A 24007-nucleotide genomic window follows, 5' to 3' on the forward strand; every position below is an offset into this window, starting at 1 on the left:
CGGTGAATACAGCTGTCCTACCAGTTGTCTGCCTGATTAACAGTGGCAAAGGCACAAGATGAACACGGCGACCGGGAGGTGTTGGATGGGCTGTCTGAGGTGGGGGCTCAGCTCGCAGAAGGTGAAGTGTTTGCTGAGAGGAAGTTTATCGCCCATTAAATAGTGGAGGCCATTAGGATGGACGACCCCTCACGCGAGGACAGAGCTACCCATCCTCACCGGGGTATACAAGTCCCCAGATCCATCTTTCCTCATGCAATGCTGTACACCTGTCCATTTTGCCTTGGTGTCTCAAAGGATTTAAAACGCCCCGTATGGAATGCTTCTCCAAAAACAAACAACCCTATAGCGTAATAATATTTCCTAATCACTGACTGTGGACCCTAAAATCCCCCAACAGTTTAGACTTCATTTGCAACTGCTCCCTGATTATCACGGAACAACCAATACAGAACAAAACAGCTGCCCGGTGGGCAATACCATAAGAGTCAATACAGGCCGGGCTACCCAGTTCTTCACAATTTGAGCAATATTTTTGTAGCTAGTATTATGTATGTGCATATTTTGATTTGCAAAGTGTTGAATTACAAACATCTGCATTGTTCTTCAAAAAAGTTTTTAGTAAAATATTCTGCATAAATTGTTGAAAGTGGGTTCTGTGCATAAAGTTGTATGTTAAAAGTAAATTATGGATGCTCCATGCAGTATACCTAATTGGTTGTGTGACATCATTTTACACTTTTTTACAATGTTATGTATTGAACAATTTAGATGGTACATTAAAAAGCGTTCTATTCTACACGAACGGCAAGCGGTTGGTTTTCATCTATACAAAGGCAAAAAAACCAAACATGACATCAATCAATGCATACTCATGACCCCGACCACAAGACAGCCTCGACGATTACATCAGTAAAAGCCAAGGCCACAGATGGTATCTCCTCACATGCTTTGATGCTGTCTAAAGCTGGTGGATGACAGCTACGAGCTCTCTTACAGGCCCGGTAAAATGCTAGCGAATGCTAATGCCTGGAGCTGCGGACCGCTGGGGAGGACAACGAACCAGATAACTCTGGCTAGAGGAGTTGTAGCATGAACAAATGTACCTGAATAATATTGCTAATGCCATGTTTGGTTGTGCAATGACATTCACCTGTCTGATTATATACTGAAGTTTGTAAAAACAAAGACTGAGTCACCCTGTTATTGTGGAATTAGGCAGTGACACAGACTTTACTGATCATTCTTTTCATTGGTAACTGAAGGGGAAAGTGAGATGTTACCACAACAACCATGTTTCCCCTCTAATGATGACCTTACACAATCCTGACATGTTGATTTAGGAGGAGGATGAGAAGAGAGCACACATTCATTCTGCCACTCACTCTCCTGTTCACTCATGCACATAAAGATTGACATCCGAGATGTAGCATAACACATGACATGATGGCGTTATGCACGCAACAGCAACATATGCAATGCTGTGCAAACCTATAGTCATGACAAATGGACCATCTGTCTCCCAAATATTAGCATAAAAAAACCTTGGTGGCAGAAAACAAAATACACCAGATCTCAAAGTAAAAAGTTGAACACATCACAGCTCTAAGAAGCCACGTCTGAGCCAGAACGATCACACAACATCTCTAAGGAAAAAGCCATGTCTTAGCCAGAACGAACACCAGATCTCATAGGACAAGTTAACACACAGGGAAGAAATGGGGTTAATGTTTGAACAACCAGGCAGTTCTGTATGTTGCAATAACGTTGACTGAGTCCAGAGGTATGGTAACAAAGAGGGCTTTATCTCCCCTGTGATTCCAAGGTGGAGGCAATATCCATAGGTAAAGAATCCCTTTTTGGGTCTTTGGATCATTTATATTGGTAAGTATGTGTGTTTGGGGGAATAAGCAGGGTTATATTTGCATTGTAGTCCCCTGGTGTTTGTCTAAAAGGCTTGGCGGTTCCAGTGCTAGTGGGAAGCTTTGCCCCAAAACAGCACTTCTTGACTTGACATGCTTCTCTGTCTCTCATCCTCACTTCCACTTACATATACATATGCATACATACCCAACCACAAACACACCTCCACCCACACCCACTCACACACCCGTCCACACACACACACACACACACATATTAATTTCCTGCTAGTGTACATGATTTGCAGAATAATAGGTAATGCCAATAAGTGCACAGAGCAGCTGTCAAAACCAACACATTAGCAGAAATAAATGCTAAGACAAAATTATGTGTAACATGCAGACATATAATGACCTGCTTTCCATTGGCTCTGGATTGCAAAACAACATGGGGCTACACCATAATATAAATGTCTCTGTTCCCAGGTCACAGTCAAAGGTCACCAGGTAGTCTGACATTCTAATGTTATCTGAGTCACTCAGTTTGTTCTGTTATTTCTAATCTAAGACTATTCCCACTGAAAGCCCTAGCCTGAGCTGACCAGAGAATACCTGACTGTCGCAAGTTATCCATTATGTCACAACATATTAATAATGTCAACAGACATTTTTACTTGAACTCACTATCATCTAGGCAAAAGGCCTAGCGGGTAGTGTGTTTGACAAGTAACTGCAAGATTAAATCCCAGAGCTGGCAAGGTGAACAATCTGTGTTTTTTTCCTGGAGCAAGACAGTTAACCCTAATGACGCCACAGGTACCCAAACGTTTTAGCCCCCTAACCCTCTTCGATTTGGAGGGGTTGGGTTAAAAGCCGACTCTCATTTTGGTTGGAGCTTGTGTGCAATCGACAACTGAAATAACGTCCTCCACTTAATTTTCTGGTTGAACCACTCGGCAAAGGTCCTTTATCTTAGACACAAAGTGAGCCGACTGCATTCATGCTACTTGATGCTCTAAGGATGGAAACAATGTAGCCGGGTGAGACAAATGTGGTTAAGGCCTTCACTGATCATACCAGAAATATCCCTTCACATGTGCAGAGTCATATTCTCCATCTTGGTTCACAGGCTGTGAACCTTGATTTGTGGAAATGTTAACACTTTGAAGAAGCCCATTGTTTTGGTTTTGGTTCCCAAAGACTATTTATAGTTGTGAAACAAACAAAAATAAAACACACCAAACTTAAGTTCAATAAGTAAAAGGACCAGCAAATCCAGCAAAGCCTGGATGTATTGTCTCAAAATCTACATTCTGGCCTGGAAAAGGTGCAACCGTAGATGCCACAGCTGGCCCTGTTTGGCCTGCCTCTGTGGTGTCAGTGGTTAGGTGTGGATGATGGAGCAAGGCCATTTTACCTGGAAGTGTAAAGAGACATTTGTCAACGTAGAGAACAGTGATGAGGGGGAAGAGCAAACACCAATAAAACATGGGATCAACCTATTGTTTATCCAAGAGACAGTGGGGATACAGTCAGTGACTGACACCTTGCTATTTCACCCCACAGTAACCACACAATTAATGTGAGGGGATGATGATCCTAGTTAAATATTTCTTCTTCATTTAACTTCAAAATATATTTATTTAAATACAGGGCAATGAACAAACTACCGGTCAGCGTTTCCCAAACTAAGCATTGAGTTGGAAATGGGTTTGTAGGACAAACTGGACTTTTCCCGTGATGGTACTGTATGCAGAACCAAGTATCTGAGTAAACCCAGACAGCCAGGAAGTGTGGTTGTTATAAACAGAGTGATTTTCCTTTTTCTTCAGACAAAGTGGCTCTAACATTATAACATTTATTCCTGGCAGATAAGACTCTTCTGATGCCTTATGAACCCCTTACAACCATCTGTAACAGGGGAGGTGCCGGAACAAAAAGTGTGTGTGAGAGGGGATGACCTGGAAGGATCCACGGTACTGGAACACATTCCTAAGAAAGCACTGCACGCGTATTCCCAGATTTGCATAGTGGCATACAGCACAGGCTGCGCTCGCGGGACAGGTTTTGCCTATACGGGGCTTTTTAAGAGTAGATCAGCTTCTTTAAGAGTAGTGGTACGAATGCATTCAATTCATTTTACATGACTGAATACTGCACAAATGATCAAAATGGGAATCTGATATGAATAAAAATGGTCTTGAATTCATCAGAAATACAGGCTGATTGTAGACTGTGTAGATTGACGGTTCCTCAGACTCGCCCAGGGTTGCAGAGCTCAGGCACCGGCAAGTCTTCTAACCCTAAACCTAACCCTAACTATGTACTGACAATAACCTACTCTTCTCTAAACAAACTGTTCGTAAATTGCTAAAAGATTTTTGTAGCCTGCAGTACAGACAGATCAGAGTCTTCTCTTATTAGCAGAAGCAACTGTTCCAAGGTCTTACGCTGATATACTATTGTTCTGGGGGATTGGGTCAGTTCTCCTTCCCCACTAAGTTCTCATTCTCCACTATACATCGTTGTTGATATGAGGAATGCCTTTTCTGAATTTTCCGAGTCTCCCCCCGTTTTAAACTTTAGGAGGACTTGAGGTCCTGGTCCACACCTGCGGAGTACCTGGTTTGGGGGGGCCCGTTGCTGTCCCTGTCCTTGTCCATCTGGTCATACTTCTGACCTAGTCTAAATTTAAATAGACTCTGGATTTAGCCCACATGCTTTTATTAATTATTCCAATTGGACTCTTAATATCTCACCCGGCACAGCCAGAAGAGGACTGGTCACCCCTCTGAGCCTGAGTCCTCTCTAGGTTTCTTCCTAAAATTCGGCCTTCTGAAATTCTACACTACTGTTGTTTGCTCCTTGGGGTTTAAGACCGGGTGTCTCTGTAAAAGCTCTTTGTGACAACTGCTGTGGTAAAAGGGATTTATAAATACATTTGATTGATTGATTGATTGATTGAATTGCTTTCCATCCTGTTCTCCCACGATCACATTAAAATTATTGCGAAAGACTACATGTTGGCTGCATGTTGTTCACTGACAGATTCACAGCAAAATGTTCTGTTCTGTTCAGAATTATTTCATTCCTTTCTGCTAGGATGCCAGCAGTAGGCCTGGTTCTATAACTGTGGCCAATTCATTTACATTTATCAGGAAGGCCTTTACCACTATTCTCATAGGTACGATTCCCCAAGGGAATAAACAATGAAATACAACGCGGCAGAGACAAGCGTTGCAAAGTAATGTCTATCAGAGCACAAAGTGAGAGAGGACATGTGAACCTCATTCTGGTTTTGTGAGAGACAGAGGAGCGCTTGGTTTTCTCACCACAGCAACACGTTGGTTTCAAGGCTATAGTGTTGCACAAATGATAAGCCAGGGTTGGCTCAACCTGAATTCCCTATCATTTCTAAATGCAGTTTAGAAACGTTCATTATCGCATTGGGGTTTTCATGATGCAGGATAATAACTGTCAGTCTTGTCTTCTAAGGTATTGAACAATTTCATAACAAAAAAGCCACTGAACAAATTCCATGCAAGAGTATAAAATCTTACAGATTCTAAAAACTCAACGGTCCTTCTGGGTTCATACCATGTGCACCTTCTGCTCCAAAGCAGACACACGCTCCAGGAGATGCTTGAGGTCCCTAGAGCTAAAGGCTCCAGAATCAGTCAGCCTTGACAGTTACATTCCAAACACATCATCAAACCCTAAGACCGCCCTGAGCAAAACGCTTCCGGTATCATGAGGTTATGGAGACAGGTTTGTTTTTGCTCTTCATCGTCCTACTCCGAAATTCCCACCCATCCCCACTCCGCTCTCACACATCCCTCCCCCCCTTATGGACTCCACACCTATTCTGAGGTGATGGAAATTTGGTTATTTCTGTTCTTCCTCACACAAGCAGTTAACATGATGATAGTCTATCTAGGAAAGCACAAGGAGCAATTTAGAAAAGCTGCCTTATGCTCCCCACCAACAGGCCATAACATATATATATATATAGATAAGACTGGCGTTACATCCGTTTTGTCTTTAAAGGAACCACATATAAGTTATCCATGGGAGTGAGAGAGGGACAACAAGGGTTTAGAAAAACCAGACAACAATACATTCTGTCAATGGGGCTCATTAAGCTGAAATTGACAGATCTGGGGTCAGTGTGGTGTCTTGAGTGGGGCACTATTTGCCTAAGCACTGCTGTCTAAGTGCATTCTTCTGTATCGACTCTTCCGATCTACAGGAGTTAGGCTTGGTTAAGAGGTTATGTTGCATCAGAGAAGATGTGCAGAGTTTTCCCTGGTAAAGAAAACCTGTTAAGCGAAATGTTTCAACCAATGAGGACTTAACAGAAAACAGAACCACCTAGAATGTTCTCCAACCGTAAAACATGACATTTCGTATTTGTGTGACTGAAAAATCGTGTCAGGTGATTCGTCACTGTTTGCTTGCTGAGTCTTGCCACAACATTATCAGTCAACGATTGAAGCAGATTTTTCTTTTACGCAACCATTTGTTGCATACAGACTCTCTCCCTGGACCCAGAGCCAGATGGGATCAAAGCAAGAGGTTTAAGAAAGCACAGATCAGCAGCAGTTTACAGTAAGGCTGCTTTGGTTTATTGTTTCGGCAAACTCCATCAAAAGACAACGAAAGGAACACTTTATAATAGACACTTAGTGAGTCAGCTTACGCAGGACACAACTCAGTTAAAATACACAAAACCTCATCCCCAGGCTATTACACGCAGCACCTATTAGTGAGGAACAATCACCGTTCAAACCTGGCCTTCGGGGAGCAACCTCGAGGAGAAAAGGATTTGTCCTCTTTTGATTTCAGCTACTCAACATAGTGTGAGGTGTGTTTTCTGACGGTGTTTCAGGCGTTTGATCATGTAAACAAGCACTGCAATTACATCCTGTATTCAAGCCAGCCAGTTCATACTACAAAAGAAAAGTTGAGAGAGAAAGAGAAGGTGTAGTGGGTGATGATTGGACGGTAGACTAAGCCAATTAATTTCACGATAATAAAAAACAGTGTGTAGATAAGTTAAAAACAATCCTAATTTAAATGCATAGTCCTTGAAGCAAGGGGTGTTGAACTTTCCATAGGCAGTCTGGAATGGGATGTACCAAAATGCAAATAAATAAATGTAAATGAAGGAAATTAAGCCAAGTAGAGCATAAGTTCCAATGCAACCTTAACTGTTCATACTGTACATATACTGTATTTATCATATCCACCTACCTCATGTACATTACACCTGCACAAAAAGCACTTATTTATTCATTCCAGCATCGTTTGCACTCTGCTCCATTATACTAGATAAATATAGATCACATCCACCATCATTATGTTAATAATAATACCTGCACAAAAATATTAATTTGCAGCACCGTTTATACCCTGCTCATTGCACTATTGTCTCATCAGTCTTACTATGTTGTTGTTTTGGTTTATTATGTGTATTTATGTGTACTGTATATTGTCTCATCAGTCTTACTATGTTATTGTTTTGGTTTATTATGTGTATTTATGTGTACTGTATATTGTCTCATCAGTCTTACTATGTTATTGTTTTGGTTTATTATGTGTATTTATGTGTACTGTATATTGTCTCATCAGTCTTACTATGTTGTTGTTTTGGTTTATTATGTGTATTTATGTGTACTGTATATTGTCTCATCAGTCTTACTATGTTGTTGTTTTGGTTTATTATGTGTATTTATGTGTACTGTATATTGCAGTCGGTGACTCTTGTTGAGTGTCCTTTGTTTAAGTTTTTTTATGAGTGAGCCCATCATGAGCCTTTGTAATCCAGAGTCAAATTCCTTGTATGTGTACACATCCCTGGCCAATAAAGCTGATTCTGATTCTTAACTAATCAGGCTGCAATCCCAGGATTTTTTGGTCTTACACAAAAAAGCATTATCGCAAATGGGTAGCCATTGGAACATTATCATGTCAAAATTGTATTACAAAAAAATGCGTTTTACCACACTGGGCCCTTATAATGTGGACAAAAAAACAATGACACTAGCAATATTTGGGTTTTTGAAAGCTGAATAACCAATGACAGTAAACAACAATGTGGTAGATTACTCACAGCTATACAATAATAATTGTGTGTCAATCAGGGACACAGGTAAACCCATAAGCCAATGTGCAGGAGCAGTTTTCCTCTTAACCTTTCTAAAATGCAAAGGCAAACCGCAGGTGCTACGTTAGAAACAGCTGCTCTGTTATCATACAACCTGACCTGCCTGCATAGCCCAGCTCCACTCCCTCTCCCCAGGCACTCACCACAACCTGGCAGTCACACATTATCCAGAAGAGCCTGTCTGTACAGAGCCTTGTGTAGGAATATAGAGCAGGACTATAGTCAGCAATATTCCTACAGACCGTTTACAAAGAGGTTTTGGTATGGTCTTGTGTCAGAGAAACACAGGGGACTGCATGTTGGAGGAGGTGGCTTACAGTATATTTGAGAAATTAAAACAAAAAGAAAACACTAATTCATGCGCTGCTGTTTTGTTAGCCCTTTCCAGAATGACAATATCCAGTACACTGCAACCGCCAAATGCAAAAACACGAATCCTGTGCAACCAACTTACCATTGTGTGTAATTCACAATGTGTTCTCACATTTCTTAAACGGGTAATCCAAATCCCAAAACTCAATGTGGTGTAAGCCTATGTTCTACCCCTGGGTTGACATTCACCTTTATATCGACATTAATGCCACAGCCTTGGCATTGCAAGAGCCACGTTCTACCAATTGGTCTATCTGTGAAATCAGAAAATAAGTAATGTGTTGCCACTGCAACCCTATAAACACAGCTTTAAGCTAAAAACACAATCTTCACTTATTTTAACATGACACGTTTTTAAGTCCTCAATAGATTGTGCCGTTTGTTTATGCCATTTTACAACAATAAAACCACTTTTATACCACACGGTGGTATTGACTTTGGTATTTTTGTTTAGGATTGTTTTCTGGCTACCTTTGTATAAATGAGCCAGCCGGCTTGTCTGAAGACAGCATTGCATTGTGGGTTTAATAGTAGACAGGAGTCCAGCGGTTTCACGTCACATGTTAACCTATTACAAAATGTCACAACTTGTACTGTTGTCATATACATGCATTATTTAACAATGTGTATATGAAGAATGTGTGTTTTTGGGTGGATTGCCACTACAAAATTACTCAATGCTGCAGCAGACAGAGAGTAAAAACACTTCAGTAAAAGCAGATCTATTGCAATCAACTGATTCTATACACTGCACCAGCCAAACTCAGTGGGCAGACTGTGGCCCAGATCTGGATTTAATGGAATGCCGTAAATACGGGTGAAATATTTTATTTTTATTTGTCAGGATTAGACTCCTGACAAAAGTATTTGAGTCCAGTACAGCATGACACAAATACAATGACTTTATCCAAAAGCTTCGTCAAACTGAGCAAAATGAAATGTTTTAAATGTCTTAAGAAAATACAAGTTTAAAATGGTTTTATTAAGGAATTTCCAGGCCAAAACATATAAGCCACTCTATTTTGAATAGGCTTGCTTGGATTTATACTTCCAGAATGTAGGCAGGGCAGCACATCTTTGAGAGGTGAGCTGATGAAAAACTTGAGGAACAACTAAAGGACCTGGAGTTACCAGATTAGAAACAATTTAATGGACACAAAGACATCCTTTTCACCCCCACAATCAAAATGTCCAAAATGCTGGAACAACAGGCTGGCCTCACGTAACACCTCCCCAGGGCTTGACTTCAAGCAACAGAAGATGAAATGTGAGGTGATGCTGTGCCTGTACTTAGTTCTGGTGAATCCCTGGTTCAGTGAGGCACTGCACCATAGCCTGCTTCATCTGGGACGCTGCCAGGGGTTGTAGAAAATAGGGCTGTGGAGGTGTTGAGGACCGAGTTGAAGGTTTAGAAATGTGTTATGTAAACTGATTGGACTGCATTTCTCTGACCAACAGCAAACCCACACAGACCAGTCATTCACCACCTGGTAATTTGCAATGACAGTCACAAGCTGGTGAAGCCGGCAAATGATGAGGGACAAGATCTGACAATGTACATTTACAGAGCCTCTGCAGACCTGCTCTGTCGCCACTTAATCTGCTGAGGATGCGGTGTACGTGCGGGGGTTCGTGCATGTGCACGTGTGTTCGTGCGTCCTGTTTCTCCTATGCCTGGCCTAGGGATCAAGTACTGTCACACTCAGGTCAGGCTGATACGATTCGACTGCATGGAACTACCAGCAATGCAGGTTTCTGATCCTCTATTCAAATTCTTTGTGGGGCAGTGTAACGCCAGGTTCCCTCTTCAGCCAGGCATGTGATCCAAAGTCACACGTTATTATCGTCATCATCGCACCTGATGAGTCAGTAGGCACCAGTCAAAGCTGAGACATCAAGATGTACAAGAAAGAACAACACACTGCTTCTGAATAAATGCAGGCATATTTGCAAGGTCACTAACAACAGAAAGCAGGATGAGTCACCCTGTAAGGATTAACCATTAAGGGTGAAGTGCTATTTACTTTTACTTTAACATTTCTTTACAAGAATACCAATCTTAATCAAAGTTTGTCAGAATACAGATGGATGCAGCCTATTGAGGGGGTCTTCTATACCGCAATAAGAATAAGATATTCTTTGTTAAATGTGACTAGATATCCAATTTCTGGAGACAGCCTCATTTCTAAGACAGAAAAAGCTACTTTGACATGAAATTCAAGCTGGCATTTCAATAATCAGTGTATTTACTCTAATCGTTATTGCCTGTAAAAAGATTTTTACACCAAACTCGCCTTCTTCTGCTGAAACTTTGGATCAGTGATACATTGAAAGCACTGCATCAACAACCATGCCCATGTCAGACATGTCAAGTGTTGCATGGCATGTTTTTATATTATGGGGGAGACCAATTGACCTGCTTCCAACATTGGGGGGCATGTCCCTCCTGCTCCTATGCCCTTGCATTTTATAACATTACTAATATCAGCTTTCAAACATAGATGGATCGGACATTATTGGAGGAATTACAAGAGTCCCAGAGTTGTTCTCAGAGTCATGTGGCTGTAAATCATAATGGGTCCCACAGTATTCCCTGATATGGTAACTTAACCAGGTTAATCTCTGAAAATGTTACAGTATGACTTGTTTTAAACTGTCTAATCAGGTCACACGTTTTAAAAAGAAAAGTTCATGGAAAAACTCCTGCCCTTGGAAGTAATGAAAACCCTCTCAGTCTGCTGCAAACTTGGGACTCGGTTATATGATTCATGTATACCTCAAAAAGTAGAAATAGAGGGTATTGGAATGGTAAAGTCAAAGTCCAGCTCTCAATCCTATCAAAATGCTGTGAGGGATGAACTAAAAGTGGGCCATGCATGCATGTAGGCCCTAGGACATGACACAGTTGAAGCAGTACTGTAAAGAAGCTAGGGCAAAAACACCTGCCAGTCAATGTCAGAGTCTGATGGATAGTTAACAGCTACATTAAGCTATTTCAGTCAAAGAGGGCAACAACAGCTATTGAAGCTAGGGGTGTCCTCAGCCAGGGAGCATAGTGAGGTTGGGATTGTGTGCATACAGAGCATGTCAGAATAGTTTACTTTAGGTGTAGGCTGCTTCATTCAGGTTTACACTTGGGTCTGTTGGAAGTGATGCGTTTTCACGCTTGCTACTGGCAGAACATGGACAGACCACCATGTGCTGTATGTATTGCTCCCGGCCGGTGCAACCTGCGATTCCCGTAAATCTGATTGTCCAAGACAACCACAGAGCCTGCAGCAGCAATCCTGTTGTTTTAATGTTTTGCCTGAATGTTTCTTATGAACTAAAAATGAAGTGATGCACGTCACTTTCCGAGATGGAAGAGTTCTGGTCAACTATGTTGTGAATTTGGTCACCTTGGTTTCATGCACTCCCTCTGAAAGAATAGCAGCTCGAGAGTGAGGCTTTTGCAAATTTAGAGCAACAAAAAACACGTATTATTTTCCAACACATTTTGGAAAATATTTATTGTGTAGAAATCAAAGGTTGTTTAGTTTCATTCATCTTCTAGTGTGAGAGTTTCAGAAGCGTAATGGAATTTGGTTTATTATAGACAACAAGGAATGTATTTGCTTAGCCAGGGGAGAATGTTTCTCTTAGAAGTGCTGTATTACAGTCAAAAAGAGAACATGGAATCTCTGTAGGGACACAGACACATGGGTAGCATAAATGTAAGTTTGACAGTGACTTTGATTGGCAGTTACAGTGGTCAATGGTTGTTTAAATGCAGTACACATTTATTTTGAAATACTATGAGATACTTCTACATCCATTAATGAAAAAGTAATAAATGCTTTTAAAGCTTAGTACCCATATCAGTTACAGTTTATCTGAGGACTTTACATTGCAGTGTATGGGCACTAACTGTTATCAACAATCATCAGCTGTCTTGACTGATAAAGCCATGACAGCATTTTGTGGTTAAAAGGACAGATAACACATGTCAATACACACCAGTGATTAAAAATATAGAGAACAATGAGACACAGTTTAACAATAATTTGCTTCCCAATTAAATTATATTTACAATCCATCTCACACTGCTGTTGCTTTCCATTGTTTATCCATTGTTATACGGCTGCATGCTGATAAATGCTCAAAGATGGAAGGATATCAGCCAAGACCCATTCCTCCAATCAAACTGGTCTACCTTCAACAGGACAACACCTGAGCAAGACCAAACTTGATACCTCGCTGGTTTAACTGCACAAACTGCCACAGGGGAACTCATCCACACTGATCAGAGTTTTTTTTTTTTTAATTCAGTTGACAAACAACTCCAGTACAGAAAGTCACATGGCCATGTTTAGAGGATTAAGTATAACTATAGAAACCTACAATATCTCGTGTCTGGTGTTTGTAACAGTGTTAGATATAATATACTAGAGCTGCTATGTACTGTCGGCCAGAAATACTGGAACAACCAGGACTGTATCTATTACATATAATGTGCACCTTCTGTATACACACTACACACACACGAAACACAGAGACACAACACACATTACCTGTTGTTACACCGTGCACTCATTAGATAAACAAAGCAGTCAGTATTTCGAATAACGAATTGCTCAATGTAAAAGGCAGTGACATTAGAATTAAGCCATCAATCAAAAGAGGATCTGCGATTAATCCACAATGATTCACAACAATCTCTTTATTGCAATTCCAATTACACATAGCCTATTGCTCAATAAAGTTAAATCCCTAATTATAGACTATGGAGAAAAATCTGTGAAATTACGATGCCATTGGCAACACGGCAGATACACAGATGAGATGTAAGACTTAAGGGTCATAGCATCACAAACATTTTACTTTCTGCATCTACTTCGTTTAATGGGGTCCACCTTAAGGCAAACCAATAGTGATACTGTTAAAATCTGTATATTTTCAGAAATGTTGACTGAATCATTTTACATGAGCTTTGTCCTTTCCAGACATAACCTACATGTAGCCTACTTTTGAACGCTAATAAAGTGTGTTGACAGGTGAAGATAGGCTGCAAGGAGAAGTCTGGGTAAGAAAACTCAGATAGCGACAGCTTAGCACAGTCAATGATCTTCTCCATCCTGACAAACCAATGGTGGAACAAGCCTAACGTTGAATCCAGAAAAGCAGAATTCCTGCTCATTTTTATTTTTTTTTCTGGAACACTACATTTTAAAATATACCAAATATGAAATGTTCTTCACATAGCACGAAAGGGTGCATGGACCAGAATGGTAAGAAGGGTCTATCTAGCAGTGTTTATCAACCCTGCTCCTGGACACGCCCAGCATGTTTTAGATCTCTCCCTGTCCTAACATACCTGATGCAGCTCATGAAGGACTTGATAATGAGCTGACCATTTGAATCAAGTGTGACAGAGCAGGGAGAGAACTAAAACATGCAGGGCAGGGGGGCGCCCAGGAGCATGGTTGAGAAACTCTGATCTAGAACGTGTAGTTGCAGTCAAAATCAGGTGAATCCCGCTACTAAAAAACAACAATAAAAAAACGAAATTTTGATTTATGACTTACATTCTGTCTGTGCTCAAACAACTCGATTATCTTCACATAAGCTACAAAATAATAAACTGTAAATTATGTCTGTATTTCCGAAGCAAACAATAGCGGGGGCAGAGAATGATCCAGGGTTTTAATTTGTTCAAACAAAGTATTTTCTCCAGGTAGTGCAACCATGTAGACTGAGTTATCCATATTCAGATCCAAGACATCTCACCAAAAAGCGTTTTTCCATGACTTTGCGCAAAACAATGCATGAATTTAATTAAACCTATAGGTCTATACGTTGTTTATCTTAATGTTGCATATTTATTACACTATAGAAATAAATTCGGTGAGTGCAGATGACATTTTGGAACTTCCTGTTGAGAATCAGATAATTGTAGCAGCCTACCTGGGAAAAGAAAATATTACACCTAGGGTAGTCTATTTGTTGACAGTAAAGAACAAAACAGAGATTATATGCCATTCTTTGTTGAATACAAACGTGTTTTTGATAGCTTTTATAGGTTTATATATAAAAAAAATATTATCTCCGTCGGACATTTTGCAAATAAAGTATAGCTAATATCTACAGTAGCTCTAGTTGCGGTCAACGCAGCGTTCACCATAAACAACCATTCAAAGAGCATTTTTTTCCGCTTAATTTTCCACCACTATTGCATTTGATCAATGTCTTGAAATAAACGCATCAATTGCAGGACACCGATGAAGGGATGAATACGCTTTTCATCATTAAAACTGTTTAACAGAATCGGCTGTTTTGCGGCAAATCCCACGAACAGCCATTAGTCTATAACTCGATAACAAATGAGAATGGGCTGAGTATCATCAGCTAGAGTAAGATGCTAATGTCTGGCATTAAACGTGGTGGAAAATGTTGTAGGTAGGCTTATCTGTTTATTACTTTCATCTACAAAAATACGGCATACATAGTGAAGCCTGGTCCAAAATGAGATTAAAAGAGAATTTACATGTTACTGGTGAAGTTCTCCTCAGCTCCGAAATAGGACAGGGAATCATCGACGCTTCCCGTCTCCTGTGAGCGTTTCTTCTTGAGCCGCAAGGACAAGAACCTTCTCTTCTTTTTGTCTTCACTCGTCAGGGTTGTAGGTAGAGTTTCACCGGACAGTGTCCCATCCCCTGGGCTGACAGGTCTTGACTGTAACGTCTCCGATCTCGCGCTTTGGTTTGCAGGTTCTCCATCTCCATAGAAAGTTTCCCTTTTTTCTTTATCTGTTGATTTTGTTTTATGAAACAAATTCTTTATTTTCAGTGATCCAGATTTACTCATGGTTGCCCGCGCTGTCTTAGTAAAGTTAACAAAAACTGATTGAACAAACCCACTTAGAATATTCGTAGGTCACAGCGATAATAAAAGCGCTTGACAAGTCCACTGAGCGCATGTTTCTAAAAGTGCATGCAGTGCAGGTTATGGCACTTGTTCTACCTGTCTCGGTGGAAATTGGACCTCCCTTTTAACTCCCTCACTGCGTAGTGTCGCGTTCCGGATCCTCGAGGCCTGGATCTCACCAACCGCGTCATTGGGTTTCCCGTACACAGATCAGGCCTAGGCTGTAACAAAAACATTTGTAAAGAGGTTTTCAGTTGAACTTGATTTTTAGTCTAGATTAAGGCTTAATCAGGCAGGAAAACTATGGTCATGACTGTGTTAATTTACAATGAAACGCTGCGTTTTGCCATGCACAATTTGAGAGCTAGCTGCAAAGTGTTCTGTAGGCCAATTTGGCATATATGTCCAATGACAAAGTGTGATCGAGGGGAAGCTTCAAGCAGTGATATCCAACCCTTTAATATGAAGATTGATTTTGATAGCTTGATCACACTGCTCAAGTACAGCTGTCTCCTTTTTAGAGTCTGTACCTCAATATTGCCAATTGTTGAAAATATGTTTGCCCAAATCCTTTTATCCTTGCACCCCACGTCCAAAACAGTAGTTAGCCTGACTAAATATTATATTTATAAAAGTAATATGTTTAATATGAAAAACAAGAGTTTTGTGTCTCTCAAAGATGTATATGGTAAATCTCCTGTAGTTTATAGAGTCAGCATACATTTTAAACATGTTGGCTCTCCCTGCTGGCAATATTAAGAAGTTCAATTTTAGATTTGTTTGTATTTCTCACTCAGAATTAGCTGAGCAGGGGAGGAGTTTCTACCCCTTTCTCCAAGACCTTTGAAATTTCACATTATTGTTGTATGTGTTACCTACATAGATTGTGCTTTGTGATTTGATCAACTTACTGATGATTTGAGATCAGAGCTGGTGTATCCTAATTATGTTTTGCTGATAAAGAAAATAAGAAACGTCAGAAGAGCTAGCTCAATGAAAAGACTCAAACTATTGCAAACCTAGGCACCTGCAAACCTAGTCAATCGGTTGTTTTGTGCTTCCTCAACATTATGTTGGGTACAGCAGAAATCTTGACCACTATCAAAAACTCTATTATAAAAAACTGCATTATATACATGGTCAGGGTTTATTCCAGAACACAGCACTGTCATATCAATTACATTGTCAAAGGTCTTTTGGATGGTTTCTGCACCTTAGGCCTTTGATACAGTTCTGATCATTCCATCTTACTAAACAATTTGACGTCTTTATGTTTGGAAAATGAGGCCAGCTTTTGGTTTGAGAACCCACCTTGATGGCATAACTAATTCTGCAACATAAGTGCTTTAAATCAGATTTATTTTTTCTCGCTATTCTATTAATGACATTCGAAATTTGTCACTTACTTTAAAATATGAAGAAGCTTCCAGCATATATCAGAATCAGTGTTTTATTCCCAAGTAAGCTTCACAACAAACAAGGAATTTGTTCTGACGTTGGTGCAACAATTTGTACAAAAGGAATAAGGGAAATAAAAAATAAGAACAGTGGACTGAGCATAAAAACAGTAGACTGAGCATTAATAATGACATCACTAACCAATTTTAAAACAATAAAATACAGCACAAAAACACAGGACTGGAAGTATTAGATTTGCCAAGGGTTGCTTCAGAAGTCAGGAAAACCACCTTAAATGGTTTGCTACGCTTAAATCATAACGTGCTGCAAAATTAGCTAAGGCTTGAATACCTTGTCTCTGTAAATGAATATAAAGCATTAATAGAAGTTTTACTTGTTGATGTATTGTTCAAGTATGGCTTTGTGCTTTTTAGTTGAAATTATTCTATTTACGTCGATGTGCAAAATATCTTCGTTTCTGCAAACGTTTATTGTATGCTGGGCATATTTGTAAAAGAAAATGTGTTTTAAATGTTTCTCCCTGATTAAATAAAAGGAAAATGGTAGAAATAATCCAAATATATCTCTAGCACTTCCCTATAGGTGAAGGAGTATTTAATAAACAGGCTAAGCAATAAGATAAAATGCTGAGATTATGTGTGAGATATTTCCGTACAGCTTAAGACTACTATTACTTCCTTGAGATCTAGGTCCTAATGTATTGGTGCAAGTGTCCATGTTTGCATTCATTTAAATAAATGTTCATGTGTGAACATGAATAGTGCTTCATTTGTATCCTCAAACTGTGAAACTCTGATTTGAATATGAAACTCTAAATGTCCCATTCATGAAAAGAAGAAAAACCAACACTCACATAACCACTTCTGCAGTTTTAAGGTCAACAAAATAGACACATACTGACTACAGCTTTCATAGGGTGATTAAATCAGGTGATTTTCTTATTTTGACAATGCATTTTTTTTTTCCTGGATAAGAATACTTCCGATAGCCATACTCTTGGAGTTGAGCATCCTTTACCAATGTCCCGGTGAGACCGTTCTGTCCACTGTGGATCTCATGTCAGAGTGCATGTATCATATCCACACAACACCTGTGTCTCTGAAAACAGGTGGGATGTAGATGTGTAGGAGGCAAGATCAAGAGATGACAGAGATGAGCTGTGCTGAGATCAGATAAGCTGTGCTGAGATCAGATAAGCTGTGCTGTAGTGGTGTCAGAGACAGCATGGGGTTTCCACCTCACAGGAGAAACCAACCACAATGATCCTCTGTGTCCTTCCAGCATAGTAACTTCTGTCTGCAACCATTGCCAGGTAGTCTGTTGATGTTGATGCACCACTACAAAAGGAGGTCTCGCAATTCAAGCTCATATCGTGGACAACGGGACAGACCAGACAGATTTCCTTCTGAAGACTTTATTTTGGGGTTAATCTAACCTACAGGTATGTTATTGGGACCTATTAAGCACATTGGGGGTAAACAGACTCAAGTTACAGTATAGAAAAGTAGATATGTTAATCTGCAACAAATCCCATTACATTTCAACACAAGCAAATTCTTGGGCTAATATTGATTTGGAACTTTTGTTATTTCAATGCGTTTTCGCATTTTGAGCCTTAAGTGACCCTGAAAACCCCCGAGATGATATTGACCCCAGGGTTTTTTAATGTTAAACCTCTTGAACGTCTGTGAGCATAAGATATAGATTGTTACGCAGATAAAACTGTAGCACATAATAGGGGGATAGCCAGGATGTAATTTACACAATGTGTAGCACAAGTGGTAGCATGGCAATACTAAACAGCAGGCCTGAAGATTTTGCAATCTCCCCCTATAAAAAGGCTGCATTACTATGTGTTTAATAGGGTTTTTGAACACTAACTTTTTCTTCCCGTTATAGTCATTCTTATAAAGGCAGAAGTGAAACCCTATTTAGTATAGTCATGACAATAACAGGTTGGAAATGTTTTAGTTAATTTTACTTTTTCCTTCAGCTCCACTGACAAATGTTGACCTACTTTTAGTCACATAATTGTTGATCAGAGCTCACATCTAAAATATACACTGTTCTGTACAGAGTAACTGATAAGGATCTGATCGGTGATGTAGACCAAAACTACAATGCGCCCTGTTCTTTTTCTTTTCGCAACAGAAAATGGGGTCATTTACAACAAGCGGATGTTAAATTTTCTCGAACACTTGTTTCTCTGTAAAAAATATTTTAATTCTGCATCTGAACGCTTTACTATTGTTTTTCATAAGTTTGCGCCTGTACTGTACTATACTGGTTTATTTATTTATCTTATGATAAACACATTTAAAATACATACATCTTTTAAAACTAATTTAAATTTAACCTGGACTAATTTAAATGTAATTGTTCCAGTTTACGGTAGATGCTTCAGGTATGGTCCTATGATAGTCTTCCAAACCCTGGCAGGCATTCTGAATAGTAAAATTGGGGACTCTTACATTGTTATTTGAAAAAATGTGTTCATGAATGGCTAAAAAAATTACTCCAACATTTTTTCAAGTATGTACTGTTTTTGAAGTAAGTTAACATACAGTGGGCAGAACAAGTATTTGATACACTGCCGATTTTGCAGGTTTTCCCACTAAAAAAGCATGTAGAAGTCTGTAATTTTTATCATAGGTACACTTCAACTGTGAGAGACGGAATCTAAAACAAAAATCCAGAAAATCACATTGTATGAATTGTAAGTAATTAATTTGCATTTTATAGCATGACATAAGTATTTGATACATCAGAAAAGCAGAACTTAATATTTGGTACAGAAATCTTTGTTTGCAATTACAGAGATCATACATTTCCTGTAGTTCTTGGCCAGTTTTGCACACACTGCAGCAGGGATTTTGGCCCACTCCTCCATACAGACCTTTTCCAGATCCTTCAGGTTTCGGAGCTGTCGCTGGGCAATACAGACTTTCAGCTCCCTCCAAAGATTTTCTATTGGATTCAGGTCTGGAGACTGGCTAGGCCACTCCAGGACCTTGAGATGCCTCTTACGGAGCCACTCCTTAGTTGCCCTGGCTGTGTGTTTCGGGTCATTGTCATGCTGGAAGACCCAGCCATGACCCATGTTCAATACTCTTACTGAGGGAAGGAGGTTTTTGGCCAAGATCTTGCGATACATGGCCCCATCCATCCTCCCCTCGAATACGGTCCTGTCCCTTTTGCAGAAAAGCATCCCCAAAGAATGATGTTTCCACCTCCATGCTTCACGGTTGGGATGTTGTTCTTGAGGTTGTACTCATCCTTCTTCTTCCTCCAAACAAGGCGAGTGGAGTTTAGACCAAAAATCTAAATTTTTGTCTCATCAGACCACATGACCTTCTCTCATTCCTCCTCTGGATCATCCAGATGGTCATTGGCAAACTTCAGATGGGCCTGGACATGCGCTGGCTTGAGCAGGGGGACCTTGCGTGCGCTGCAGGATTTTAATCCATGACGGCGTAGTGTGTTACTAATGGTTTTCTTTGAGACTGTGGTCCCAGCTCTCTTCAGGTCATTGACCAGGTCCTGCCGTGTAGTTCTGGGCTGATCCCTCACCTTCCTCATGATCATTGATGCCCCACAAGGTGAGATCTTGCATGGAGCCCCAGACTGAGGGAGATTGACTGTCATCTTGAACTTCTTCCATTTTCTAATAATTTGCGCCAACAGTTGTTGCCTTCTCACCAAGCTGCTTGCCTATTGTCCTGTAGCCCATCCCAGCCTTGTGCAGGTCTACAATTTTATCCCTGATGTCCTTATACAGCTCTCTGGTCTTGGCAATTGTGGAGAGGTTGGAGTCTGTTTGATTGAGTGTGTGGACAGGTGTCTTTTATACAGGTAACAAGTTCAAACAGGTGCAGTTAATACAGGTAATGAGTGGAGGACAGGAGGGCTTCTTAAAGAAAAACTAACAGGTCTGTGTGAGCCGGAATTCTTACTGGTTGGTTGGTGATCAAATACTTATGTCATGCAATGAATAAATAAATTATTTAAAAATCATACAATGTGATTTTCTGGATTTTTGTTTTAGATTCTGTCTCTCACATTTGAAGTGTACATATGATTACAGACCTCTACATGCTTTGTAAGCAGAAAAACCTGCAGAATCGTCAGTGTATCAAATACTTGTTCTCCCCACTGTAAATCCAGAAACCTTCCTTGAATGTAAATTCTTCTTGATTCCCTTTATCACTTTGATGATCCAACTGGAATCCAACCAGAGTGGGTCAATTTACCGTTTCAGAATTGTTATATCATCTGTAAGCTGCATTAATAAGACTGCCAGGGGTGCAAAGACGAATGTACTACACTGCCTTAGCATCTTAACTGGAACAATCATTAGGTTTGAATGCGTTAACTTGAAGTAGTACTGAATTTCTATAGAGAATGCATGTAATTTACTTTTGAGTAGCATATGAGATTAAATAATCAGTCACTTGTAAACATAGATGAACCAGTAGAACACACTGGGAAATATGAAATTATGTGCATGATTAAAAGTTATGCATAAGAGACCCCAATATTTGAAAAAGAAACAAGACCAAAATAATGCCTTGTGTTTATGTTAAATAAAATGTATGATAAAAGACGCGCTTCAGGTGTCGGCTGGTGAGGTCTGAAGGACCAAAATACCAAATTGACTGCATCAGCAGTTGTTTCTTTCCCCCCACAGGTAATGAGCATGGAATATGATGAATACGAAGGAGACTACAATTCAACTGAAAATGTCACCTACGATGAAGACGACAAAGAATATATCTGCAACGGAAACCCGAACCGTGCCCTGGAGGTGATCATACAAACCTACGTCCATTCTTTCATCTGTGCATTCGGACTGTGCGGCAACACATTAGTGATCATCACGTACGCCTTCTACAAGAAAAGCAAAACCATGACGGACATCTGCCTTATGAACGTGGCGGTGGCAGACTTGCTGTTCCTCGTGGCCATGCCGCTCATCATCTACAATGAGCAGCATGACTGGGCCATGGGCACGGTGGTCTGCAAGGTGAGGAGTCCCTAGGGTTTCCGTCCCGACGCAATGTCTCTGTGTGAAGCTAAAGGAAAACATCCACTGTTTGTTGTTCATGTCAGTCATGTTTTCCCCATCTCCTTTGCTCCTCCAAGGCCCTGCGTGGCGCCTACAGTGTCAACCTCTACAGCGGCATGCTCCTGCTAGCCTGTATCAGCGGGGACCGCTACATCTCCATCGTCCTAGCCAGGCGCTCTTTCGGCCTTCGCTCCCGGACCCTGATCTACAGCCGCCTCATCTGCATGGCCATCTGGGCCGTGGCCCTTGCCCTGTCCGTCCCCACGTTCATCTACACCGAGCGGGTTGAGGAGAACAAGCTGGAGGGCGAGAGAGTGACCGTGTGCCAGGCTCGGTTCACTCTGATTGAGACCGCCCGGCTGATGAAGGTGCTGGTGCCAAGCCTGCAGATGGCCGTTGGGTTCTTCCTACCCCTCCTGATCATGGTTCTGTGCTACTCCATGATCGCAGGGACTCTCCTGAGGACTCACAACACACAGAGGAATAAGGTATCCACCCACGGTTCCAGACCAAAACGCTCTTGAAAATCAGTATTTCTTACATTTACGTTGCTCTTCTCTCCCCCCCAAGGCGGTGCGTGTGGTCCTGGCCGTGGTGGTCGTCTTCATCTTGTGCCACTTGCCTTACAATGTGGCACTGCTGTACCACACGGTGGTGCTGTTCAAGGAAAGGGAGTGTGATAAGGAGAGGTTAATCCTAACCACGCTCACCACCACCAGGAGCCTGGCCTATCTCCACTGCTGCCTGAATCCTGTCCTGTACGCCTTTGTCGGGGTCAAGTTCAGAAACCACTTCAGGAAGATCCTGGAGGACCTGTGGTGTCTGGGCAGGAAGTACATCTACCCCTCCGGACGCTCGTCGCGCATGACCTCCGACACGTATTTTCCTACACTGAAGTCCGCCAGTGGATCAAACAATGACAATGGGTCGTCATTCACCATGTAAACACGGGAGTGGAGAGAGATTTCTATCAACCACTACTGGTGACGATAACATGGTTGGTTTGGAACTCCAGTCATGACTGTTATGCTGTATACAGTGTACGACACAAGTATTTGTTTTCATCTCTAGAAACATAATCACTCGAGTAATTACTGTATTTGTCTAGTTGAGCACATCATCCATGTGACATTTCTCTAGACTGTGGCAACATTCTTTGTTACATTCTGCATTGTGGAACATTGAATTAAAATCCATAAGTAGAAATATTACATATATATAACAATCAATGACAATGTCTTGTTTTTGTCAAGAAATGCAAACAGTGTGTTCAGATTTTGTATCTTTGGGATCAATGTTCTGTAGACGTACTCAGTGGTTTCCTGTATGTGAGGTTTTATTGTCTTGTAGGTAGTGGCTTTGCGATTGTTTGTTCATATACTTCCATGCATTGTTTAGTTGTTGTTCATCTAAATTCTTTGCACAATAAAAAACACAAATGTACATGTTCTGAACTGATCTAAAACAAATCACATGCAGTAAATAACCTTGACATGATTTGTTGAGGAAACATAGTTGTCCCATTTAACATCTAGTTAAGGTTTTGATGAGCAGTATTTTAGAAGTTTGTCATGGAATGATTAGATTAACAACATGACATTACACAGTGGGCCTACTTTGCTGTACTTGATTCATAGTCCAAAGGGTTTTGTCAGTCGTCTGGAACAAAACTAAGTACCAATTAACGTAAAAAGAGATCAACAGAAAGAACGACACAACACATGCCTTAAATACTTGCCGACATGCTCCTATCTAGCTAAGTGTGCTTGAGCCTGTGTCTGAGATTCTACACTCAAAATGACACTTGCATATCCTCAAACAATGGCATACTGTACATTACACTCTTTCAAATGCAAGCTTAGGAATCCATTTACTTCCTCATTATCACTACAAGACCAATTATGACCTTCCTCTTTTTGTCTAAACATCTTGTTTTCTTTTTAAGTAAAGGGGATCTCATAACTAAATATATTATCTGTCTGAGCGAAAGTAAAGAAAGGCAAAGTAAAAAAGAATAGAAGCTAAGAGGAACCCATGAAAACGAGTCGTACCAGACTAGTAGTACAATTGGAATGAACACGTGCATTTGCAGTACAGACACTGAATATAATGTTACCAAACATCTAGTGAACCCTAGGACAACACATTATACATTTTACCATACACTTTTTTTGAGTTATTGGGGCATTCTGAGGGAAACAATAACACCAAGCAAAACAA

General features: G+C 40.5%; 2 protein-coding genes across 2 annotated transcripts in view; one reads left to right on the forward strand and one right to left on the reverse strand.

Moving 5' to 3' along the window:
* The window catches only part of crybg1a (crystallin beta-gamma domain containing 1a), a 46216-nt gene extending 30832 nt beyond the window's left edge, over window positions 1-15384 (reverse strand). Inside the window, exon 1 of the mRNA XM_029125753.2 lies at window positions 14924-15384. Coding sequence (XP_028981586.2) covers window positions 14924-15243 — 320 coding nt within the window. The 5' untranslated portion in view covers window positions 15244-15384. The remainder of the gene's footprint in view (window positions 1-14923) is intronic.
* A 2642-nt stretch (window positions 15385-18026) lies between these two features.
* On the forward strand, window positions 18027-23230 carry ccr6b (chemokine (C-C motif) receptor 6b). The gene is made up of 4 exons (XM_010879123.3): window positions 18027-18163; window positions 21410-21745; window positions 21865-22275; window positions 22358-23230. The coding sequence occupies exons 2-4, from the start codon at window positions 21413-21415 to the stop codon at window positions 22730-22732; spliced, it is 1119 nt and encodes a 372-aa protein (XP_010877425.1). The 5' UTR covers window positions 18027-18163; window positions 21410-21412; the 3' UTR covers window positions 22733-23230.
* The last annotated feature ends 777 nt before the right edge of the window (window positions 23231-24007 follow it).

The sequence above is a fragment of the Esox lucius genome, chromosome 15 (assembly GCF_011004845.1).
Source record: "Esox lucius isolate fEsoLuc1 chromosome 15, fEsoLuc1.pri, whole genome shotgun sequence".
In the NCBI taxonomy this organism is placed as follows: Eukaryota; Metazoa; Chordata; class Actinopteri; order Esociformes; family Esocidae; genus Esox; species Esox lucius.

Bases quoted from the DNA above. Each gene is read 5' to 3' on its own strand.
- ccr6b (XM_010879123.3), top strand. From the start codon at position 21,413: ATGAGCATGGAATATGATGAATACGAAGGAGACTACAATTCAACTGAA. The intron at 21,746-21,864 runs GTGAGGAGTCCC...TGCTCCTCCAAG, and splicing joins TGGGCACGGTGGTCTGCAAG to GCCCTGCGTGGCGCCTACAG. The intron at 22,276-22,357 runs GTATCCACCCAC...CTCCCCCCCAAG, and splicing joins ACAACACACAGAGGAATAAG to GCGGTGCGTGTGGTCCTGGC.